Source organism: Vanessa atalanta, chromosome 19 (assembly GCF_905147765.1).
Source record: "Vanessa atalanta chromosome 19, ilVanAtal1.2, whole genome shotgun sequence".
Lineage (NCBI taxonomy): Eukaryota > Metazoa > Arthropoda > Insecta > Lepidoptera > Nymphalidae > Vanessa > Vanessa atalanta.
Genome location: NC_061889.1, coordinates 6,450,577 through 6,477,475, shown reverse-complemented (window position 1 = coordinate 6,477,475; position 26,899 = coordinate 6,450,577). Strand labels below are relative to the sequence as shown.

At 32.7% G+C, this 26,899-nt stretch overlaps 1 protein-coding gene across 2 annotated transcripts in view; it reads right to left on the bottom strand.

Annotated features, from left to right (window-relative positions):
* The window catches only part of LOC125071267 (DE-cadherin), a 182,308-nt gene that overhangs the window by 24,888 nt on the left and 130,521 nt on the right, over positions 1-26,899 (bottom strand). For both annotated transcript variants that reach the window (XM_047681412.1, XM_047681413.1), the window contains exons 2-11: positions 7,839-7,918; positions 7,092-7,214; positions 6,817-6,942; positions 6,478-6,627; positions 5,166-5,351; positions 4,706-4,908; positions 4,269-4,446; positions 3,703-4,195; positions 3,303-3,574; positions 2,921-3,202 (exon numbers count right to left, since the gene is read on the bottom strand). In XM_047681412.1, the coding sequence (XP_047537368.1) occupies positions 2,921-3,202; positions 3,303-3,574; positions 3,703-4,195; positions 4,269-4,446; positions 4,706-4,908; positions 5,166-5,351; positions 6,478-6,627; positions 6,817-6,942; positions 7,092-7,214; positions 7,839-7,918 (2,093 nt within the window). The remainder of the gene's footprint in view (positions 1-2,920; positions 3,203-3,302; positions 3,575-3,702; positions 4,196-4,268; positions 4,447-4,705; positions 4,909-5,165; positions 5,352-6,477; positions 6,628-6,816; positions 6,943-7,091; positions 7,215-7,838; positions 7,919-26,899) is intronic.

Below are 26,899 nucleotides of genomic sequence, written 5' to 3'. Positions count from 1 at the left end.
TTTGCTCAAAATACTTGAAAGCTGAATGGTACAAATATTGGGATACGATTGCTTCTTAAACCTCTTTTTTGTTGTTTTGTTTTTTTGGATTAAGTACGTAATTGTAAGGTATGTACAATTGTACATACATACTTCTTTTTTCAATTGTTAAATGTTCGTGTTCTAAATATAAAAATAAAAAACTTTTTCTTAATTATAAGTAAGGCTAATGTAATCGGACTCTCTATTAAATATATAAATAATAAAAATCCTCACAGTATTTTCTGACATTATTGCGAACATACCGGACAGATACGGTGTGAGACTTTATTTTATATATAGATAATATATCATCATTTACTTTAAAAAATTAAAAAAATAATTACTATAAAATAATACTAAAAACTTTAAAAAAATATTTGTTAAAATGATTAAAAGTGTCAACTTTAAAATTAATTGTATATGAAAGTGATAATAAATAAATGGACCTTGATACATTGCATTATATACTACACCCCACTATCTGTACCCTCGTCAAAGGGATTTTTTGATAGACAAGTAATATCGCTGCTCTAATACTGCTGCACGCCAGTTTGGTTACGAATAACTACAAGTTATTACAAGACATTGTTTATACCGCACCATAATAAACGTTACCAAAATAGCTACAAAATTTTATATCATAATTGCATATAATGTACATGTGTATGCATATGGAATTATATATAATTTCCTTTATTATGCAAATATAATTTACTATTTGAAACTGCGTCTCTACCAGCGTGAAATTTAAAAGACTACCTATTGCCCACAAAACGTCACCCCGAATTTTACCCTACCCCGTCTCCCTTCGCCGGGTCCCAAGCTATCTTCCATACCAAATTTCATCTAAATCAGTTTAGCGTTTTAAGCGTGAAGAGGTAACAAACAGAGCTACTTTCACATTTATAATATAAGTGTAGATATACATATAATAATGTTATGGGATATTCTTTAACTATAATTATATGCAATTCCTTGGTATTAGAAAGGATTGAATTTATATTAAGAAACTATGCTATGCTATAATATGCACAGAGTGTTTTTGTTTTTTTTTTTTTATATAAAAAATTAAAAACATACTTTACATCTTAAGTGCTTGTCAAGTTTTCAACTTTAATAATCATATAAGAAATACATAAATAAAATTTAGAATTATTTTTAATTGAAGAGAGAGTCAAAAATCTTTTTCGAAGATGTGTTATGCGCTCCAATAATTCTAATATTTTCCAATCATTAATCGTAAATATAAACCTGATTACGAATAGTCGTAGTACGTCTGAATTCTAACCGGTTTCAAAGGAAATTCTATTAAACGAATGACTAGGAAAGTATTAAAACGGAAATGAAAAATGTCTAACGTAAATTGGAAAAATTGTTTTATGTTGTTTAAATGTTTATGTACGATTTGATATTATGTTTAACTAAGAATGTAAAATTAATAGTTTTATCCTGTCAAACATTGATTATCGAAAATCCTGTCGACTGCCACGTTCAACAGAGATAGCCACATTATAATGCTTAAATTTAATTCGTAAGTCTAAAACTAAGAGAAAAGAGAATCCATCTACTATCAGATGGAATCAACAATCCGATGAGACGGCAATTTGACACGACCATAGAGAGTGATACTACAGAACCTATGAATACGGTTTCTGCTAGGCACGAGGGTGAGCAGCGCCAATATCAAACTCTAGGCTGCTTCTTAGAATTTTGAGGTTAACCTTATATTTTTTACTGTACCGAACCCAGTTGGAATTTTAACCAGTATCTTAGGATACACAAATTTATAAGCCAAGATATAAGAGCAATGTAACGATTTCAAACACGAAGGCAGAGGAAAAAGACTAAAATTTCTAAACAATAGACACGTATTTCATATCGAAAACTTACCTACATATGCTTGTTTGGCTTCGAAATATTTTTGTATTATTTTTGTATTTACATTGTTTACAAGTCTTAAAAAACCGAACAATAAGCCGATACAAAAAACTTCTTCGCAAACAATCGTTTTTAATCAAGACATCCGAGAACATTTTGAAATTGAACGCGAAGACGGTGTAGAATTTCAGGTTTTACTTTCGGTTCCCTGACCTTTTGTGTTTAGTCTTTAATTTAGAAGACAAAATTAAAAGAAAATTTAAGTATTTCGAAAAGTTTTCTTTTATTCTATCATGTACGAAAATGGTTCTCAATTAAACAAAGATTTTTTTTACACAATTCAGTTTTATAAACGGAGAATTTAAGATAATGTCAACTCAAGATATTGTACATCGTTTCAAAGCAATTTTAAATGAAAGAATGCTTTGGTTTCATTTATATTAACAACAAGAGAACGTTCATAATAAACCGTTTAAAGAAAATTCCTATGATCTACTTTATGCATTACTTCCTAAAGGCTATCATAAACCAGGTAAATCGTTATAATATCCTCAGAAAACAGACGGCTTCCGCAAAAAGGTTTAGTCCTGATGGCTCCATTTAAATTTATCGATAGCTATTCCTTTAAAATGGTCTATAAAGAGCCCAGAATGGATTCTATAAGGAAATTGCATGTTCGTCCTTTGAAGATTTAAAAGGGGTAATTATTTTTGTAAGAACAAAAATAAATGTGCAACAAATCCAATGCAATAATGAGGAAATGCTTCAGGGTTCTGTCTCTAAGCGACATTTTTTATTCGACATCTGTTTCCCTCTTAAGCCTGATCGTTTCCCATTAGAGCCAGTTTGTAAAATAAAAAACGATCGAGTTGTACGAGATAAATTACGAAGATTCATGTCTTTCAATTACATATATAAACTTTAACAAGTACATTTATGCCATAAAATATATTAATGTTATTTTTGTAAAATTTAAATTTATATACATAATTAAACAATAATTAAAATATAAAATACTTACATTGGTTAAAAATGGCGCGTTATCGTTGATATCCGTTAATTCCAAAATAACCTCGGTGGTAGACCTCAAACTATCTGATCCTAATCTTCCACCGTGATCAGCAGCCATGATAAGAATCTGCCACCTTGTGAAACCGGATGGCTGGTCTCTATCTAAAGGCTTCGTAAGTCGAAGACAACCATCATTGTCGATCCGGAGGAATTCCTTCTGTTCGTGTTTGACTAACGAATAAATTATATTTTGAGGCTCATTCCTATCCAGATCTGGATCATAGGCTTCCACCTGCATAGTTAAAATATTATTATTATTATTTTAATGCTAACTTCTACACAACAATTCAATCATTCTAGTTCTATTTTTGTATTTAAATAGAAGAAATTACCTTGACAATACATCCTTCGTACAACTTTTCCTCTTCAATGGTTTTAGTGTAGTTAGCCAAGAAGATAGGCGGGTTGTCGTTCAAGTTTTCAATCTTGATCAACACTTTAGCGTAATCTTCGTAAAGGCCATCAAATGCTCTGACGTCTAAACTGTAGTTGGTGATGTTTTCGTAGTCAAGTTCATTGTTAACTCGAATTTCACCGGTAAAGTTACGAATGACAAATGCGTCGTATGTGTTGCCAGCAACAATACTGTATGTTACCACAGAAGCTAAAATAATTGTCACAAATTAAAAAAAATATATTTAAAAAAATCAAAATTCGAAAAGTTACTAAATTTGTTCATTCATTTTTTTTTTTGTTGTCGTATAGATAGTATTATAACAAAAAATAATATACCTGTATCAATATCCAATGCGGTAACTTGTGTGACAATCTCGTTAATATTCGCATTCTCGGCTATCGACTCGGCGACATACGTGTCTTGCGTGAAGTGCGGCGGGTTGTCGTTTTTATCTGCGATTTCTATTAGAAAAACTTGTTGTCCAGCGTTATGTTTTCCAGGAATAAGTGCTGACTCTGAATTGTCGGTAGCTATGATCTTAATGTTGTAAAAACTCCTTTCTTCTCTGTCGAACATCTTAAGTGTGGTAATGTTTCCAGTTATGCTATCTATTGCAAAGGGGTCTGAAGGATCTCCTAGTTCATACGTAACTTGGTTATTAGCTGATGTGCCATCGGCATCGAATGCTCTGACTTGCATGACAGGTGTCCCTGGTGGTTCGTTTTCTAATACACTACCAGATCGAATTTCACTGAATATTGGAATATTGTCATTCACGTCTTCCACTTCAATTTGGATTATGGTTTCAGCTGCTAATTTGTAATTATTCTGCAATGGAATCATAATTTAGAAAAAAGAATATTTTTTAAATAAATTTAATATATAAGTTGAGTAATATTACCTGTATCCTAACAGTTAAAGTATAGTCAGTTATTTTTTCAAAATCCAAATGATTGCCAAGTTTAATATAGGCTGAATCAGCTTCCGGTTCCAAAACGAAAGTGTGCCATTTGTTCGTTTGTTCTGTTTGTCCCATCACTAATTCAAACTGTAATTTCTTCTCTTCGGGTATATTAGATCTGCAAATCAATTTTATGTTTATATACTTTTCTAACGTTTCATTGAAAAGTATCAAAGAAAATTTCAATGTTGCCATGTTGCCTTTTTTCTTTATACTATAGAGCTGAGATGCTCATTAAAACTTTGAAGAAAATTTTCAGCTTAGTTCGCAGCTACAAATGTAGCTCTCGCTTATCCCAAATCCATTCCTTTCAAGTTTTTTAAGCGCTCTTTGATAATATCTAATTTTGTCGGACAAAATTAAATTCGGATACTTACATCGCCCTCACTGTAGCTATTGGTGTGTTGAAATCAGCGTAATTTTCTTTTAATCTTATCGGCTCATCGGGCACTTCTATAAAAGACGGGCTTTTCTTGTTAGACTCAACGACTTGGATGTCTAAAGTAATCGAACTTTGTTGCGGTGGATCACCCATGTCTTTTACTATCGCGCTCAACTTAAATTTGTAGCCGGGGACTTTCTGCATAAATTTACAATAAAATTAGTACACTCACTATATTACGTCGTTAAAATTATCTTTATAGGCGAGAAATAAGTATCTATTATTTTGAGGTTCGTTTTATATATTTTGTAATACTTAAGTAGAATTTATTACTTGAGGTGAAGGTAATGTTGTATTAACAAAATATTTTTTAAAATATCACCAATTTTTGTAAAGCATTGTAAATACCGAATGGAGAAAAATGCTATCGCTATGTTTATATCATGAATACTTACGTCAATTGTTTTATTTAAGAATATGACCCCGTTGTCTGGGTCGATGTAGAAATATGGCTGATCAGGCGAGTTGGAGTCTAGACTGTAATGTACAATCGAGTTGTTTCCGTCGTCTATGTCAGTAGCTGATATCCGCATCACCTCGCGGCCGTTCGGCAAATCTTGTGGTACTGACTCCGAATATGACTGCACGCAAATGAATAAAGTTATTTAATGTTAGAGCACTAACACTTTGATGCATCATAAAATAAAACTAGGGATAAAATCAAAGAAACCACAGTAAACCAAATCAGTTCATCGTTTCATGTCATTTTTATAAGATACCTCTCATAACAAACATATTAGTAAAATTCCTAAATATTTGACAAATTTCTAAAATTAAATGCACATCATAAAATATTTAGCCTTAGGATTAGCTTAAGTACGAAGTTATTTCACTTTGACATGTTCTACGCGAAGCATGCCTAAAGCTTAGAGAAAGTTTTTCCAAAATAATTATAATCGTGCAGTGTGATAAAATGCGCTTAGGGGGAAGAGAGCAGCCTAGCTAAAAAAAACACACCAACTATAAAATGTGCAAAAAAAGTGAATCAAAACACACGAGACATACAAAATGATTACCAATAACGCCTTGAGTGGCGGCTTACGATCCTAAATCAGACATGCAGCAACATGCAAGTAAAGAAATAGATATTTTTCAAATCAATAAGGAAAATTGATTGTTACCACTGCTTAATGAATACGTTTTAAAACATTCATGACATAAGCGTTGGTAACAAGCATTTGTTAGTGATTAATTTTTAACAGTGTTTTTATAACAAGTTTTGTGTGCGCAACTCTTTCTCTCATTTTGTGAAATTCTCTGTTCTTTAAAGACAAACCTTCCAAACATCTCCTCGGAAGACCTTCGAAAAACAGGCAAGTGTTAATAAAGTCTGCGCCACGGTTTGAGGCTAATGGATGAATATTAAGTTAGTGACAGTGAATGATTAGACACAGATATACATATTGTAACATTCCATAAGTGTTAGACCTAAAAATTGTTAAGAAAGTGATAAATTATGTAGAATAATTTGGAAGACATTGCATGATTCTTACAATGCTTTTAGCAAGAAAATATATTAGATATTGAACATATAACGATTTATTTTTGTAACAAAATAGCGGTTACTATATTTAAGTGACATAGCGTTATTAAATCACATAAATTTGTGGTGCTTCGAGCTTTATTTGATTTGAGCTCCTAGATGCCTACCTTATACGTCTAAGGATACGTTCCTGTAAATTTAACTTGATAATCAAAGGCACTTACAACTTTGTCGAAGACCGGCTGATTGTCATTGATGTCTTCTATAAGAATTTTGATGGTACACGCGTCATCTAGCTGAGGTTGTCCATTGTCACTAGCTCGTACTGTTATATAAGCTTCTTTTTCACGAGATGGTTCATCGTGGTCAAAAATCTGTGTAATTTTAGCTTTATTAAAAGTGAAATAATTAAATGCTTAATTATACCTACCTTCATATCCTAAATGAAAGCTTAATATATAAAATACTATGATATTAATACTAATTCAAAATATTTTCATAATACAAAATTACATAAAAAAAATTTAGTAAAATAACAATTAAAACATCAAAAATATACTGACATCAGCTGTAGTTATATTTCCAGTTTCAGGATCGACATGAAATCTTTCTTTCTCACCAGGAGTTGAGACAAATTTGTATGTGACTTTTCCACCCATTTCGGGTGGATCCCGATCTTCTGCATGTACCTGTGCATGAATAATATGCAATCAAATTATTTTACAATGCCAATATGATAAATTATTATTTAAACAAAAATTACATCATAGGATTTAGTACAAAACATGTAAGACACTAGAGAATAATGGATTGGATAAAGTAATGATTTTGAACTCACCGTAAATACATAGGTTCCTACTGGCTGTTCTTCTTTCAACGTTGGCCTATAATTAAGGCACTCCGTGAACAGAGGTTTGTGGTTGTCCTTCACAGCTAGCTTGGGTGATGTCGCCGGCGTGAACTGAAACCGCGTTAGTGTGTGCCACTACATGAATATACAGCTAACACTACATCACAAGAAGCTTGTATTTGCATAGTAGTTTTATTGTTTTGATTCGCACTGGTAGCTTTGTAATCAATTAAAAAAAAATAAGATAAAAACAAAAATGTTTACTAAAAATATCTGTTCATATCTAAGTTCATATTATGCTAAACAAGTTCATGCAAATTTAGATACTTCAAATTTATAAAATATAAGTAAATTAATTAATGTTTAAAAAAAAAAAGTTAATTCATTCTTATAAGTTTGACAAAACTTACATTCATATATTCCTGCAGTGAGATATTTGAAAACAGTGATCGTTAAAATAAACATGATATTGTGATAAAACATAATGTACTTACAAATATCCTCGGCAGCTTTAATTTAATATAATTTATATTTAAAATACAATACAATTTAGAGCAAAGATTGTACGGTCCTGAACATGCACAATTCTAATAATTTTAAATTTTTAAAAATAAGCAGTAAATTAACATGAACTCTAGGGGACGAAGCTTTGGGGCCAAATTAATGGGACGATATGATCAAGATGAACGACTCGTAAACAATTCGATGGATTTGATGAACTAATATCATACTCACGGATGAATGTAATGGAAAATACCCATCCAGGTGTCTGGAATGCCGTAACCTCGTAACATGGTGTGTTGTGTGATCTCGGACTGGAAAAAAAAATACAAAACATTTACTACCACATTTCAAAACAAAGAGCTCGAAATTTATTTTCAAGACATTTTTTAATTGTCATAAAGGTGTTAACTAAAGATCATACAGATTCTAGGGTATTATATTTCGACTCGAAGGAAAACAGTTCTAGCCAGTAAGCTACGACTCTCAAGATAATGAGATAAGGTCATAAATAAACGCCGTACTTAAAGATAATGATCTTCCAAGTAATCAACTTCCAAATGCAAGAGTGTTAGCATATCTGCTAGACACGACTCCGTTGCACTTCAGAGATAAGGTTAATTTACTTAGGCATTATAATTGTTGAGATGCCCTAAATACTAATGAAATTAACACTTTAGTCTTTTGAGTAATTTACGTAATGAATCATTAAACGCTACTGACTTTGATAAAAATGTAATTACTAGATTAGAGGCAACGAGAGGATCATTTATGCGTAAAATTTAAGTTGAAATTAATTTTGAAGGTAAAGCCTTCTTTGACACCATATTTATTTTGAAGTTTACGCTTGTCAAGTCTACAGTCTTGATTTACTGCGGATTAACATCGAATCGCAGTTACTTATGTACAAAATATTATTTACTAAAACTTTCTCCGACACGCGCTTTATCTTTTACCATAAGTTTTATGTATATTGCTTAATTATTATGACATTAAAAGAAATGTTTCCTTATTAATTAGTAAAGATGAACATGAGTACGTATATTGTTGATATCAGTCTACAAAATGACACATCAGGTAAAACAACTGTGGTTGTTAAGTACAGTAATGTTTACAATTTATTTCACGCTCTTGTAAATTTAGTGCATCTTAGCATCACGGAATCTAAGCATTTCTACGATCTATCAAAGTATATAAAACTTAACAAGAAATAACAGCGTCAGCCCGGTTCTGGGACATTTATAATACATGTTTTAAATTGGCTCGTACATAGTGAATAAAACTTTACTACTTGCTATAGTAATGTATGACTGTTATGCTACTTCAAAGATCCCTTATTGGCCTATTATTTCTCATATACTTAGCTCAATGAAAATGTCTTTAGAAACTCGCTACATTGATTTCCTTCCCCATCAATATATCGTAATACCCAATTATTTACCTAAATCAATAAGACTTCGTTATATTATAGTAAATATTCCATTTAGTATCGAAGCTTATGCTAAAATCATTAATAGACAAGGCTTATTTGTAATTGATGCTTTAAGAGCATTTAATTGGTGGAATTTTCATTAATATGAATGAATATATATAATAGATAAGAGTGATTGCGGAATTGATTTTTTAGGCAGTATCGACACTTTAAATCTGTGGTAGCATTGGGTTTTATGTCTACTTCAATAAGGTTTATTATTAATAAATTATCTAAGCAACTTAAGCTCTTTGGATTCTAAAACAAATACCAATGCTTAAATGTCATAAAATTTGCCTGGTTTATAAAGAGTAATACGCGTTCGTAAAAGGCGAAAGGTAATATTATTTATACAACTACATATTATGTTTTCTTTCAAATTTTATTACAAACCTAGAGAATATAATTGAAAATAAAAAGTATAATATCATAGAATATTTAATATAAAAGATACGTAATTTTATATAAAAACGTTCATGAACGTATTTATATAAAAAAATAATTATATTCATTTCTATAAATCTTTCTATAAAACATCGTTAAAATAAAACATTCAAGTATATTAATATTTTAGTTCTGCAGCCTTGTGGTGTACTTCTTACTATTAATGAAATTAATTACTTTGTTCGTTTAGATGTTTATCCCTGAGTCACACTAAGCTGACACCTATACTTAAGTATATTAATTTTGTCGTCGCTAGAATAAGCTTCGATACATACCCCGAAACTAAATGGAGGGTAAGTAGAATTCCACATAAGCTGTACCCTCTTCGTTATTTTGGGATGTCACGGTAACGCTTGCGCATATACAAATGAATTAAAAAGAGCTATTTTCAGTAACAGTTAGTATTAAATAAGATGTAAGTATATTATCAAATAACATACTAAACAATAGTGATGGATGTATGCTATCGTGAACAAAAACGTTTAGATTGAAACGTAACTTCGGTTTAAAGCCGAGTAAGCCTGATTGATGGTAACATTGACAAAGTAAATTAGGTAACCTGTATGTCTTTTCTTTCGCTAATCTTATAAATTACTAACGGTACTAGTGTACTCTATATAAAAAATTAAATAAAGTTTATACAAATGTTTGTTGAAACAATTATACTTCTGAACTTTTGATCTGTATTTTACTTAAATAATATTACTCAATACATATCAAATGTTTGTAGGATTTATGTTTAAGACGTTAGTCATTAATATTTTTGACATAAACTTTAAGTTAAATCATTGTTAATTATAAAAGTAATTGCATTTTTTTTATAGAAAATTAGCCGAAGGATTTATTGTCTTTACGAAATCGGAAGCTTAAATTTACAAATAACGCTAAAAACAGATAAATATATTCGATTAGTATGCATAGATGATAAGTATCTGGTAAATTCTACGATTCGATTGTTATTTCCGCGTGTCTTGAAATCCTTAAAGATAAGTAAAGGGTTATAATTATCCTATAAATTGGAAATAGCTGGCGAATTTAATATCAAAGGGATTAATTCTTTGATGTGTAAAAGGCCCGCTTAGTAACAATCTTAGACTGAAGATCAAATACAACATATTTGAGTACAAATAAGTTAATTATGTATGAACAATTTTAGGAAATGTAAGATCTTTTTAATTATTAAGCAATAATGTTTTCTTCATACATAAACAAAGTTTATTATTCATATATTCTATTATAAGTATACGGAATGTTTGAAAGACTAACGAATAATTTTGCGGTACGTAAAATCATACATACTCATTTATAACATAACCCTATTGATGATTATAAATTTAATAAGGTTATTTTAAGATTCTTAATTATAATAGTTATAGCAAGCTAAGTAGCAAACCCTAGATATTGGTTTGTGACCTTATTCCTTAGTTTCCGGCAGTGTGAGATTTAAAAATGTTTTCATATGCATCAATGTATCGCTTACCATAGAACCTATAATTTTATGTTCCATGTACTTAAACTAAATCAGGCTTACTAGCCCATTTCACAGTAACACAGTAATTCTTCTTGTTTGGTCTTGTTGTTTGGCGGTAGTAATTCAGTTGATGCTACCTACTCTAGATAGGATTGCACAAATCCCTAACAAATCATATACAATTCCTTCCTTTTATCGTATCGATACTTTTAAATCGATACACGATAGAAATATATATCGCCTCCGAAAAAAAGTTTGAGGTATAAGGTGGTTACAATGAAAATCCTATATATAATATTTTACATACATAATGTATAGTAATGTTACGATTACTTACACAGTTACAAGTTTTACCTAAAATATTGTTACGATTAATCAATTCATGTTTACAACATCGATATGACGCGTTATGTTAAATTGACCTTAAAGTTACACACGCGCTCCTAAATGTTATCGAAAGTTCGCCCTCAAGTCAATGCTCAAGAGAACAATTTGTAACACTATTGTTGAGGCGGCTCATTACTATACATGTAATAGAAAACAAACTGCGAACTAATAGAATAATATACTGATGTGGACGGTTCTCGCAACATTGTAGGACTACCTTGTTATGTCTTTCGATAAAAAATATTTATTTTATTAGTGCTACTACAAATCAATGTATTTTTATCTTACTTCATTAATACATTACTTGGTGGTAGGGCTTTGGGCAAGCCCGTCTGGGTAGGTACCACTTACCATCATAGGGCGGTGGTGATCACTTACCATCAGGTAGCCCATATGCTCGTCCGCCAACCAATGCCATATATATATATATATATATATATTAATAATTAAATAATTTCGAGTTTAATAATACTTATTACTAGATACCAACAATGTCGTGAAATAGTAACATTTAACGTAAGTAAAACTACGTTGCTAATATAATTATAAAAAGGTAAAATTTGCGGGTATGTTTTCGTTTTTTTTTTAAATGTCATCGGAAGTATAAATAATTAATAAATTGAATAGTATACATGAGCACAAAGTGCTTTTAAAAGCAATACCAATAGTTTTAGAAATAGAACAAGATATTGCAATAAACTTATAAAGGAGCACCTGGGGCGAGCGGTACGATACATGAGTAGCAGAGGAGGAAAGGTCACTTAGCTTATAGTGATTACCTGATAATAATAATCGTTTTATATACAAAATGCCGTTAATTAAAATAAATATATCACTTGTTATAAAGTATATACATACCTATCCCTTTCTTGTATGTTTTAGTCCTTTCCAAATATTATAAATTTGTAAAAAAATATATGTATATATTTAACTCCTTTTTCTATTTAAAACCATTTACTTATTGTGTAATATATATAGGCTTGTGTATGTATGTGTGTATAATATATTTTCTGCGTATGAATGTCATAACATAGATTTACAATAACAGATAGGTAAGCCCCCACCTGTATCGCGGATAAAGCTTCGCCTGTTCCTGACACCGGAACCTAGCTTTTTTCTCAGCAATCCTTTGTTAGGCTTCCTTTAGACCGACGGGGGCCGGGCCCACGAGGTCGGGGGTTAAGGAAGGGGACCATTGTGTCGGGCCAATTTGAATATTCAAGTGTGGGCACGTTCCGTAAACGATGTCGATGGCCGTTGAGGGGATTAAGTTTTTTTTTCCTACGGTCACTGGTTCCACTGGCTTGAGCCGCAGCAAGTAAGCAATTAGCTTTTGAATGTCTTTTTTGCAAACGGCTTAAGGTAAACTAAAATTAATTGTAATTCGAGTTCAGCCCATGTTGTGCTAACCATTAAAAATCTTCTATTGAACTTGGATTTAATTATATTATGATTAAAATGAAAAGCCGTGACGACCGTGTGGATAAGAGAGAGAGTACATAAATCGAAAGGTAGCAAGTTCACATCTGGGTTAGAACCACTGAGTTGTTGTGTACTTTAAGTCACCTCCAGCTCGTGATGTAAAACATAATGAGAACTAAATAAGAACTGCATATGTCACTTATTTGTAAGAAAATAGCGGAATTAGCTCCAAGCGTTGTCCTAGAATGGAGTCCTTGCCTGATATATTTATTGAAATTACTCTAAGAAGATGACACAAATGAATTCAGTAACGGAAAGGTGTTTGGCAGGCTTTTGAGCGAAGCGACGATCCCTTTTAATTATTAAAAATGAATATCAAAATATTAATTAAACTGAGTTCCTGGAAATAACCTTGTTTGAAGTACAATTAAGGACAGGCGTCATTTAAATTGACAGGCACTTATCAGCTGTGTTGTGTCACGGGTTCCAACGAAAATAAAAACGTTAAAAATATGCGTTTATTTTCGAGGCACGATAAAACAAGGGACAACACTAAAATATTTAGGATAGATAAGAACTTCAGAGGTGAGAAGGGACTTGCTCTCGTAATCACGGCTCAAGATAACAGTCTTAAAGGCGAGTTATGGTCCTGAAACGTCACTAGATCCAAATCTTAGAAGAAAAAAATTATCTCGAAATGTATAAACAAAAGTTGATAATATGATATATATATATATTTTTTAATATAATTTAAAGACTAAATGTTACCTTATTATTAAGGTCAAAAATAAATAAAAGAAAATCGTTTCACTTAAATTTACTGTGAATTTATATTTAGAAATATAATGTTTTTCTTAATAAAAAAAAAATGATAATACGTCTGATAAACTCAAATATCTCTAACTGCTGTAAATCTTTAACCGACAAACGAGAACAACCAAAAAGCAATTAATTGTATTGTCTTCTAGTTTTAATATTAAGAGAGCCAGTCACTTCCAGTCATAAGGGACATAACATCTTCGATCATGTAATGTAAGGAATTATACAAATCTTCCACTGCCCGTAGCTGACTATAAACGCGTGAGTTAGTTAGAAAGAGCCGAGATGGCCCAGTGGTTAGAACGCGTACATCTTAACCGATGATTTCGGGTTCAAGCCCAGGCAGGCACCACTGAATTTTCATGTGCTTAATTTGTGTTTATAATTCATCTCGTGCTCGGCGGTGAAGGAAAACATCGTGAGGAAATCTGCATGTGTCTAATTTCAAAGAAATTCTGCCACATGCGTATTCCACCAACCCGCATTGGAGCAGCGTGGTGGAATATGCTCCAAACCTTATCCTCAAAGGAAAAGGAGGCCTTAGCCTAGAGTGGGAAATTTACAGGCTGATGATGAGGATGAATTGTTACACTTTTACAGGAATACAGAAAAGGACATAGGAAACTTAACACCCCCTCAAGCACATGCGACACAACTAATCCTTATATAATGCTACTGGATGTCGCCAGCTTCGCTCGCTTTTTAGAGGTTGGTTAGGTGTTAGATACAAAAAGGAGCTATGGAACTATGTCCTTCATTGGGGTTCAAGCTTTAATACCAAATTACATCAAGTTCGGTTCAGTTATTTAACCGTGAAAAAGCAACCAGAATGTCTCACTTTTATGTCACTTACTATCGAATTTATAATATTAATATAGATTTTTAAAGTACATTCGTTGAACATTTGCATTATAAATAGTTCCATTAAATCACACAGTGCAAACACGTTAATTACTTTGCACTAAAAAATATAACAGTTTACGTCTTGAGAACAATTTTCCGCCATAGTAGAAAACAAATTAGCACCGTCGCACCGTGCAAGACTGTCGGTGGAATAAAAGTACGGCAATTAAAAAAATATTAAGAATAAACATTGTTTGTGGGTAATTAATGTGTTCTTTGTGCTATTTTAATTGGACTCTTAACTTATACTAACGAAACGAAGCGATAAATAATGTTAAAGGGTTTATTATATAACCTCAGGGAAAATTAAAAGGAATTGTATTTCGACGTTCTCCTTATTTATTTAATTGAAAACTCTTTCAGCGAGATCATAGTGAAATTTCATGGAGGAATGCAGATGCAACAGTTTTATACGCAACGTTTGACACGAAATCTGTCGCGTGTACTGACTTGCTCCTATTTTTTAAACGATAATAGTAAAGTTTCTATTAGTAAGGACTGCAATGTCCTACGGATCAAACCTTCGGCTTTTACAACTCAGATCGTACCATATTATGTCTGAAAACATTGAATAATATGGAATATTGATGTGTTTTTTTTTTATATTGAATGGTCTTATAAATTTATTTTAACATTATCGACACGAAATACAAAAACTATTGCTCTATGGAACAAATAAAAAATGACAAAAAGTTATCTCAGTTATATTTATTTATTTATTTTATTTATATACTCTTTATTGCACACCAATATAGACAAAAATAATAGGAGTACAACAAAAACAAAGAAAAGAAAAATGTACAATAGGCGGCCTTATCGCTAAAACAGCGATCTCTTCCAGGCAACCTTTGGTAGAGGAGAGAGATAGGATGGTAGGGGTGTACAAATTATTTAATACATAAAAAAAAAAAAAAAAATAGATACAATATATATATATATATATATATATATATATATATATATGTATATATACGATACATAAATAAATATTCCATAAATATATAATTATATAACAATATAATATACATATACATTATAAATATATACATTTACATACTATAGATACTTACATAATAAATAAAATATTGAATTGCAGTATTTCTTCATGAAGCAAGATAGTGCTCTTTTATAATTTTTTTAAAAGAAGTAATAGTTGGTGCACGTCTTGCTTCTAGTGGAAGAGAGTTCCAAAGACGAATTGAATGGACTGTAAATGAGTCACTATAAAAAGATGTTGTATGGGGAGGTATTTTTAGCACCAAATTCTCTTCAGAACGAAGATTATGGCTATGTGAAGAACTGAGAAATTGAAAACGTTCTTTTAGATATGAAGGAGAGGACGGATTGAACAGAATACAGTACAGAAGTTGAAGGATGTGAGTATTCCTGCGAAGCCGGATTGGGAGCCACTTGAGCTTTTTACGAAATTCAGAAACGTGATCAAATTTACGAAGACCAAATATGAATCTGATGCAAAGATTTTGGAGACGCTCAAGTTTATTAAGTTGCTCCTCTTTTAGATCAAGATAACATGCGTCAGCATAATCGAGAATTGGTAGTAGGAGTGACTGTGCTAACATAATTTTGGTAGGGATGGGTAGAAAGTTGCGTAATCTTCGAAGGGAGCCAACGGCTGCAAAAATTTTTTTACTAATCTCACTTATCTGTGGTTCCCAAGATAGGTGCTGGTCAAAGGTAATTCCCAAATTTCTAGCTGTAACACTGAACGGTATGTTAACACCGCTAAAGTGTACAGCCGGGAGATCCGAAAAAGATATACGTGAAATTAATTTTGAACTACCAATAATCAGCACCTGTGTTTTATTTGGGTTTACACGTAATCCAAATGCAGTAGACCACTTTGAAATATTTAATAAATCATTATTTACTAAATGTATAGTTTCAGGAAGGTTCGCAATTTTACTTTGTGAATAGATCTGAAGATCATCTGCATACAGGTGATAGAGAGAACATATATGAGAAGTGATGGTACTTATAAAGACCGAAAACAAGAGGGGAGACAACACGCCACCTTGTGGAACGCCAGCAGTTATAGGAGCCCATTCTGAGAAAGAATCTTGAACTCTTATCCGTTGCCGGCGCCCATACAAGTAAGAATGAAACCAATCGATTACTTTAGGAGATATGTTAAGAGAACACAAAATAGCAAGAAGAATATCAAAGTCTACAGTGTTGAAAGCATTACTAAAATCTAATAATGTCAACACAGTAACCTGTTGATTATCCATTCCTAATCTAATGTCATCAGTTATTTTGATCAGAGCCGTAGTCGTACTATGACCAGGACGAAAGCCAGATTGTAAAGGATTCAATAGGACATTTTTTGAAAGGTATTGGTTTAATTGATTGTGAATAAGGCGCTCAAGTACTTTAGACAGGAAAGGGAGAATGGATATAGGACGATAATCAGTGTAAGATGAAGGATTTGTTTTTTTGGGGAGGGGGATGACTTGTGCGTCTTTCCAGGATTCAGGGAATTCACAAAGGATAATGGATTGGTTTAAAATATGTGTGACTACAGGAATTATGATATCTAGGATTGGGAGGATCATCTTACGACTAATGCAATCCGAACCAACGGCATCAGAATTTATTGCTAAAATGTTCTTCTTAACATCACTATCAGTAAATTGACTAAAGGAAAAAGGAGAATTTTCAGGAGTTGATTTAGCAGAAATTTCTTTTAAAGTATTAGACTTCACAGCAGTGTCGAAAGTTTGAGAGGACGAAAAATGATTATTTAATTCATTTAAATTAATATTATGAGTATTAATGTTTTTGGATGTTTTTCCAACTCCTAAGGACTTGAGAAATTTCCAGACTCTAGCTGACTCCTCTTCCTCAGCTATAGATTTATGGATATGGCGTCGTTGATTATCCCTACATAGCCTGTTGCAGCGATTGCGAACCTTCAGATACTTGTCGCGATTTGTGTCAGTCGGATTACACCTATACTTGGCCTTGGCAACATTCTTTCTTTCTTGGAGCTTCTTTATTTCTGGGGTGAGCCAAGGTGCCGGAAGGTGTTTTAGCCGGACAGGACGAATTGGTGCATGTAAATCATACAGTTGAGTTATTAGAGAATTAAAAACTGTAACTTGCTCATTAACTGTATCAACATTCAAAATAACACTCCAATCAATGTTGGCAGCATCCTTCCGCAGACTATTCAAATCCATTCCACCAAAATTACGCTGCAGAAGAATTCTCGATTTTGCTTTGGGTGGTTTGATTTTATAGGAGAGGTAAAGAAGATCATGATATGAAAAAGCAAGGGCGGAGCACTGCCCATGCTTTTCAACATGATCAACGGAAGAGACCAAAATTAAGTCAAGAAGAGAAGGGATAGAGTTAGGGAAGGAATGAGTAGCAGATAGGGGTAGGATTTGTAAATCTGCACTATTCAGTACAGATTTCAACAGACTAGAGCGATGGTCATTTTTTAAAAGACATGTATTAAAATCTCCCATAAGAATGGTATGGGCATACAACGGTTTAAATCGCTCTAGAAGGATTTCAAATGATGAAAAGTAATCGACCGTGAGGTTAGGACTATAGTAAACACCTAATAACATCTTAATATGACCAAAGATAACCTCAATAAAAAGGTGTTCAGCCCCTTCAACGGACAGAGGTGTCGATTGACTTATAATTGAAAATGGAATGTGAGAACGGAGATAGATCGCCACTCCACCACCTGCCCGACCTACACGGTCGTTACGGATCAAATGAAATCCAGGAAGAGAGTAGGAAGTAGAAGGTAAGCAGGGTTTAAGCCAGGACTCAGATACGAGGATAGCATGTATTTTATTGCAATCGAATGATGATAACATATCAGGATAATGTGCAGGAATACTCTGAGCATTAATATGGATAACATTAAAATATTTCAGACAGTCTGAGAATAAAGAATATATAGTTTCACCGAGCGAAGGGATACTATGAAAGCTGTCATTACTGCTCAATCCATCAGAAGAAAAAGAAAGAAAAGTTTCGTCCAAATCGTCATTGTTTCTAGACATTTTTAAATTAAATATTCAGCAAATAAAATAAGTAAAAATATAAAGATAAATATATAAAATATATATGTAAAATAATAATAATATATATTAATTTTATAATTACAAAATAAAAATAGGTAAATGAATAATTATACGTTAATTAATTTCATATGAACACTCACCCGCCAGTTGCCTAGGAATAATCACTTAAACACAAACATAACAAAATAGAAGCAATAATAACATTAATAACGAATATTAACAATAAAAAAAAAAAAAACATATATTTATCAGGCAGCCATAACAAAATTTTTAACTAAAAAGGAATAATATTATATCTATATTTATCTATTATCTATCTATATCGAATATGAAAATAAAATAGAGACAATCTTTATAAATGTCCAGTATAGAACTAAAAAACTAACCATCCAAAGCAAGAAAACTATGGCGCCTGATTGACAAACGTCAGAATGACGTTAACTTTTAACTAAATAGATTCGTAAATAGTTTTACACAACACAAAATTAAATCGAAAGCAGGTAGACAGAGAAATAATTTTAAAATTATAGAAAAACAAACAATAATAAGAAGAAAGATAAATATAAAATAACTATTTCTTAACTACGCGTTTTGACCTCTGCAATGTAACTTTATCACTAGTGTTTGCGATGGGAATTTTTTGGACTGGGGACTTACAAGTTGAAATCGAGTCAAGATCAGATAAACATTCGGCACGATGTCTAGATCCATCTGGGGCGATAATGTGTATCAAACCGTCTCGTGTCCAACACTTGTTAATGCCGAACCGCTTCCTGGCCTCCAAAAACACATTGTGTCGGCTTTTCGTCAGGAACTCTGACTCTGTGACACCGGTGCCCTTCAACTTCGTTTTGGCGAACCAGACCTTATCCCTAATAGCAGTCTCGGTAAATTTGACCACTATAGGTCTGGGCTTGCTGTCCAAAGGTCTTCCTAAGCGATGACAAGATTTGATACTGCTGGTAGAAAAGTTTGGCAAGTCCAAGTGCTCCGCAACAAGGCTGGTAACGCGAGCAGTGGTATCCTCGGATCTCTCTTCGCTAACACCATGGAAAAGAAGCACTTTTCGACGTCTCTGCATTTCAGTCCGATCCATTTCCCTGGCGAGGAACTCAATTTGTCGCTGAAGTCCACTTAGTGCAGTGAGAACAAAAGACTTAAAAGAATTGAACTCCGATGAAAGAGAAGGCACAGTCGCAGGTGTTGTTGTCCTCTGCAAGTCTTGCTGGAATTCATTCATACGGCTGTTGAATAAGTCGGTCATTGCAGCCAGAGACTCCTTGATAGATTCCATTGTTGTTGTGTAGTTTTAAAGTGACAAATAATTCAAGTGATAAGTAATTTTAAAGAGGATTCACTATCTGGTGGGTAGAGTAGGTTACATACACATAATATATTATAAATTAACTTGTTTTAAATAAATATTTATACTATAAAAATAAAAAAATCTTTAAGAGCTTTTAAAAGTGGTGTTATCTTTTTTTTACTCCTACCCGAAAAAAAAAAAAAAAAAAAAAAAATTATTTTATTCCTTTTCATTTCGTATTCCAATTACATTTTCCACTTTTTCACTTTTATCTCGTAATTATTATGACAATTTGTCAAATACCATTTAATATGTTCACACTTAATAATACTAGCAACGAGACCCGACTACCTTCGAGTAAGGTTTATACAGTGATATACGTATGTCACGTATATAAGTATGTCGAAGGATACTTATATACATATGTCGCTGCTGATTAATCATCAAGACAATCTTGGTACACTTATAGCAGGTTGGTATTGAAACAGTTCCGTGCGTCCGTATCGGACCGACCGATAACACCACGGGTCTGCCGAAGCACACCTTCCGACGTCACGTGATGTCTGACGTAGTAGCTAGTTGCAGCCAACGTCCGCTAGATGGCACGCTTTCGTTTCAATATTCGTCAGGATGCGACAAGTACATTTATTAATGCAATTATGATATAGATTGAAGGCAAAACTAACCACTACGACTTTGTTTCAAAATTGTATAATTTACAGAACATAAGCGGTGACATCAAATCTAAGCAACCACTGTGTTTTAATGTGCTTATTTGGTTTTTATGATTAATCTTTTCGTCTTTCCTTGTTAGATGAATTGAATTAGATGGATTGAACTAGAGCATCGGCTCAGTCATCGGCTACTCATATCAACCCGACTAATTAAATACTACCTAACTTTAGTATTACTAATACTCACACAGTAGATGTTTTTAAATGATTAAATTAGTCTCACATATCGGTAAGGATGAAAAGAAAATATATAATCTACTATTATAAATACAAATGTATGTTTGAATGTTTGTAACTCAATTACACTGGAATTGTTGGACGGAATCCAATTTGGCGTAGCCGATCATTTCAGGATACACATCGGATACTTTGTAATTATTTTTAATATAGTCACATCCGGCATGTAAAAGAAAGTACCCAAAATCAGTCCCACTTTCGGGCAGTGCTGGGCTGAGGACTGCTCCAAAACGGGCTGGTGAATAGTAAACAAAGACAGAGAATAATTCATATCAATAAAAAAACATAAAAAATATATTCATAGAGAATACGAAACATAGAGTTAGGAAGAATAGAAAATATAGTTCACTAAGTACATATGTTACAGGAAACGATATTGCCATATTGTGCGTATTTTCACATATAACATAATATATTTGGCCATGGTTCATGCTACGTTTGGTTTTATGGTTGCCCGGATAATGCTGCAATGGGGTCTACTACAATCCTATACGAGTCCGTACCATATTCAAAGTGCTTACATCCATATAATACGATATGCTTCGTATTTTACACTACATTTATTAGTATACATTGCAATATTGTAAAGTTAGTTCGAGAAAACTGTAAAGATACTGATGAGATCGCTAGAATATATATTGGTTCTTAAGTAAGATCAGCATTGGTGCAGCGTGGTGAATTACTTGCAAACGTTCTCTCCTAAAGGATATGGTCGTATCACAGCAGTAGAATATTTACAGGGTGTTACTAAACTACTATCTAATGAGTAAGATGCTTAGATAGATAGTAACAGCCTGTTAATTTCCCACTGCTGGGCTAAGGCCTACTCTTCCTTTTTGAAGAGAAGGTTTGAAGCATATTCCACAACGCTGCTCCAATGCGGGTGGATGGATTCACATGTGGCAAAATTTCGTTGAAATTAGACACATGTCGGTTTCCTCACGATGTTTTCCTTCATCGCCGAGATGGATGCACGAGATGGATTATAAACACAAATTAAGCACATGAAAATTCAGTCGTGCTTGCCTGGGTTTCAGCCCGTATCTTGGCTCTAGTAATAAAATGTTTATATAAGGAAAATTTTCCTAAGTTGGGCTTGGTAGACAATTTTTCACAGTTGGGTTTGAAGAATCAAAATTGTTTTGTGAACACATTCTTTTATTGCTTATTGTATGTTATACGAATATACTTTTATATGTGATTTTGTATCGTCCATCGTTACCGGATTGGAATCCGAAAAGGATATACTAAGAAGAACCGGCAAAAGAGTCGTAAGTTACTCTTTGCGAATACCTTGTCTTTTCCTTAGGACATTAACCTTCCTAAGAGGTTGTGGAATTCAGTACTCGTCTCGAATTTGGAAAAAAACAAATATATTTTTCATTAGCTTGGAATTTTTCCAATATCACAAAAAGAACGAGTGAAATTATAATATCTAAAGAATAACCTTAAATATCCATAACGGCATAAAAGTAATTCAAAGATATCAGGAGGGCATGCGGAAAATTTTCGGCTTTAAGACGAATTACGTCGGGAAGGGTTTAAGCCTTTATCAGTCTAATTAATTTGTCACAGAAAATAGGCTTTTCATTGCTTAGGATTTATTGCCGTCGCGTCTCGCCGCGATTTGTTTGAGAAAATAATATTGCATTTTGATTCTTACTTCATTACAATAAGAGTGAATGGACTTAATCAAAAAAAAACCTAAGGCATTTTTAAAGGAGTTTATTTTTTAATTAACCTCCTTGATGCATTTATAGACACATGTATTTGTCTCGCAAAAGCCTACTAGAATCTGATTAAGATTTTTTGAAATACACGTACATGCACCTTAACCCATACAGTTATCGGAATCAAGCTACCAGTCTATTCCCAACGAGGAATGACTTAACACAAGTGACCTATCTTAAAATATAAACATTTTTTTTAAAGTTTCGATGCCAAATAAATGGGATGAGATCGAGATAGAGATTATAATGTATTTATATACGTGGCAATAACAGGTCAAATGGCTGATAATCTAGTGCAGGGCTGTCCAAACAACGGCCCGCGGGCCGCATGCGGCCCGCGTCTTGTATTCTTGCGGCCCGCGGAATATTGTAATCAGCCAATACTTTTGGACATAAATAGTTTGGATAATAGAATTATTTGTCAAAACAAATAATCAATATTTAGTATTATTTATTTATTCATTCTTGTAACATTCATTAACTATTTCGGGGAATTCCCGGAAAGTATTTTGTTTCTGTAGAGTGAGTATTTGTTGGTGTCCGTATTAGTTAGGCTTTCGTTTTCACTAAGTTCGTATCGCCACTTAATAGCAAAATAAAGTTGACATTATGTCTACGAAGAAGCGAAAATTAACTGATGAACATCGTGTATTTAATGAGAAGTGGGAACTTGATTATTTTATTTGCAACAATAGTAATAAAATTCAGTGTATGATTTGTATGCAAGTTTTGTCTGTGTGTAAAGAATATAATGTTAAGCGTCATTATACTACTTTGCACGAAGAAAAATATAAAATACACGTCGGTGAAGCAAGAAAAATTGTTGTGACTGAGCATAAGAAAAAACTAACGCAATAGACAAGTTTTTTTTTCAAAAGTAAATACAGACAATTACAGTTTGGCTGCTTCTTATGAAGTTTGTTTACAATTAGCCAAAGCTAAAAAACCCATCAGCGATGGAGTTTCTATAAAACAATGCGCAGTTGCCATGGCTCATCGCTTCATGCAGCCGAAATTAGCAGAAAAATTTGAATCTGTAGCATTATCTCACCAAACAGTTGCGCGACGAATAGATGATATGGGCGAATATGTTTCGAAAAAAATATGTGATTACATTGTAAAATGTGAATATTATTCATTATGTTTGGATGAAAGTACCGACCAAACAGATATCGGTCAATTAATAATTTTTATTCGCTGTATTTCAAAAGATTTTTTGATCACGGAGGAAATGTTAAACTTAGTGTCTCAACTAAAGGCAGCGATATCTTTCAAGCAGTTAACAAAACTGTTATGGAATACGGTGGGTTTCAAAAATGTTCTTGTATTGTGACCGATGGAGCAAAAGCTATAACGATCAGAAAAAATGTAATATAATTATTATAAGCTATTTTTTATATAGGAAACGTTACAGGACTTAAGGGACTTCTAAAACAAAATGGTATTGATTGCCCATTAATCCATTGCATCATACACCAAGAAGCTTTATGCGGAAAATCTTTGCGCCAAATGAATGCCATGAAAATAGTTGTTAAAATAACTAATCTTATTAGAGGCAGAAACAAAGCTTTGAGTCATCGTAAATTTCGTAATTATTTAACTGAAATTGACGCAAGCTATGGGGATCTGCTATTGCACTCAGAAATCCGATGGTTGAGTGCTGGTCAGTGCTTGCAGCGCTTTTCGCTTTACGGAAAGACATTCCCATATTTCTTAAAAATGAAATAAAATCTGATACAAGTGATATGGAAACTAAAATGCAAGATCCTGAATTTCTTGCTGATCTAGCATTTTTAACTGATATGACACAACATTTGAATGAATTAAATTTGAAATAACAAGGCAAACAACACAATATAGCCAACTTGTATGGGTATGTGAATGGGTTCAAAAGTAAACTGAGATTGTTCAAAACGTCACTGGAAAAAAATGATTTTTCTTTTTTTCCGAGTTGCCAAGAATATTACACCGAAATGGGAAATTTTGAAGGATGCAACTTTTCTGACCACCTGAAGTACATCGATGAGGTAATTTTAGAATTTGAGCAGCGTTTCGCTGATTTCAAAGAATTAGAGCGCGATTTGGCTCTATTTATGCGTCCATTAACAATTCAAATCGAAAGCGTAAAGACTGAATACCAGTTGGAATTATGTGACGTACAGTCAGATCCATTTTACAAGGGGAGAACAGAAACTGGAATGGATTTTTTTAAGATCCTTGGCGATCGTTTCCCCGTATTAACAAATTTTGGCTTGAAAATGGGATCGATGATGGGCAGCACTTATTTATGTGAAAGTGCATATTCTACAATGAACTTTATAAAATCTAAGTATAAATCTTCACTGTCAGATAAGTCGCTTCTTCATGCAATGCGCCTGGCAACAACGAATGTTGATGTTGATATTGATATGATTGCTAAAGATAAATTAGATAAGAATCAATAAAATAATTTTTTTTTCTGCGGCCCTCTAGCTTTTGTAGTAAATTTAAATGGCCCGCAAAGGTATGTAGTTTGGACAGCCCTGATCTAGTGGATGCCGGTTCGATTTTGTCCGTGATAAAACTTTATGAGTCATACTTGCACTTACTTATTTGAAAACAGTATATAAACTAAGTTAATGGTTTGAAAAAAAAAAAATTAACAGACTAGTGGTCATCGGAGAACCTTAATGTGCTATGTATGTAATATGTACGCATGAATTCGCGCTTTAAATTTAACCCACATCGCGCAAAAATGTCACCTCAAAATATATTAGCAAATGACATCCTGTCGAGCTAATAACATTTAAAAGCACGAAAAACATATTTCGCCGTGAAATTATAGACAAAAACGATAAAACCTTCGCGGGCTCGTGAAATATCACTTAATAGGAGTCTTTCAGCTTTTTCATCTCGGATTTACATAAAAATAATTTGAGAGCACGCGAAGTTTTTTAAGATTACAGATACGAGTGATAAAGCGATGTAATTGCCTTACAAAAAGCCTGCGAATGTCATCTAAAATTCATATTATATTTTTAAACTAGCTTTTTCTGGTTTTGTTAGCGAATTTAATTATAAATATAATATTATATTGATTAACCTAATTGTATTTTAATTTTTTTGTAAATACAGATACACATAATTACATAGAGTTATTAATATCTGTAAAATAATAAGAAAACTATATTTATACGATTATTGAAAAAGATATATATTATATATATTTTATTAAGGCTGGTCACCACTTGGGGGGTCACCACTTACTATTTTATTAAATAAAAATATATATATATCTATACGTATAATAAAATTTAAGTGTCTGTTTGTAAAATTAAAATAACCGCTTTTTACTAAATGCATGTGTATGTATATACGGTACATATACCAAAATCTTTTTCAATTTTTGTCTGTCTATCTGTTTGTTCCGGCTAATCTCTGGAACGGCTAGACCGATTTTAATGGAACTTTTACTGGCAGATGTAACAAGGAGTAACTTAGGCTACAACAATAACTTTTTTGTTAAATTCAAACGCGAACGAAGTCGCGGGCACAGCTCGTATAGTATATAGTCCTAAAATTGGCCAATGTGGCAGTATGCATGAAAAGCATGTTGTTCTCTTGAACTCACGACCCCAGTAACACCACAATTCCATTTTAGTTCAAGTACCATGACATTTTTTTCGTTGTATCGTATTCGACTAACAGTATCTGTAGTGTTACCAATAAAACCAAAACTAATTACACCAAATATAACAAATAAACCTACACTTTCCGTGGTTAATGTGAAGGCAGTTCCCACGAGTTCCCCGGTTCGATACCCACCAGTGAACAGGTCACGGACTCCTAGGTATGTTAAAGAAGTGAAAGTTAATAAATGATATGTATGTGTATTATATCATAATTGTTAACTTTTGTTTATTTCGACTTTTAAATAAAAATATTAAGAGATCTTGAAATGTTTACAACATCCCGTGATGTTAGGAACTTTTCTAGGACTAAGAGCGAAACTCTAGACTTAGACCATTAGAAACTGAGTCATGTCTGTTTTTATTTATTTATTTATTTACATTTGTTTCGTTTCAATGAATATAATATAATTACACGTGAGAGATATTACGTTGACGTCTGTGCTAGTTGAAGTTAATATCATACAGACAGTTATGAAAAAGCGAGATCTTCCATCAATTCAGTCACAACTATTTTTTATGCTTATTAGAAGTCTAATAAACAGTATTTAGTTTATATTTATCTCAGTATTTCATTTTTAGCGAGAAATGGAGGCTTTAAAGAATTGCCCCAGGGTACAAGCATTTTACTTGTTATTT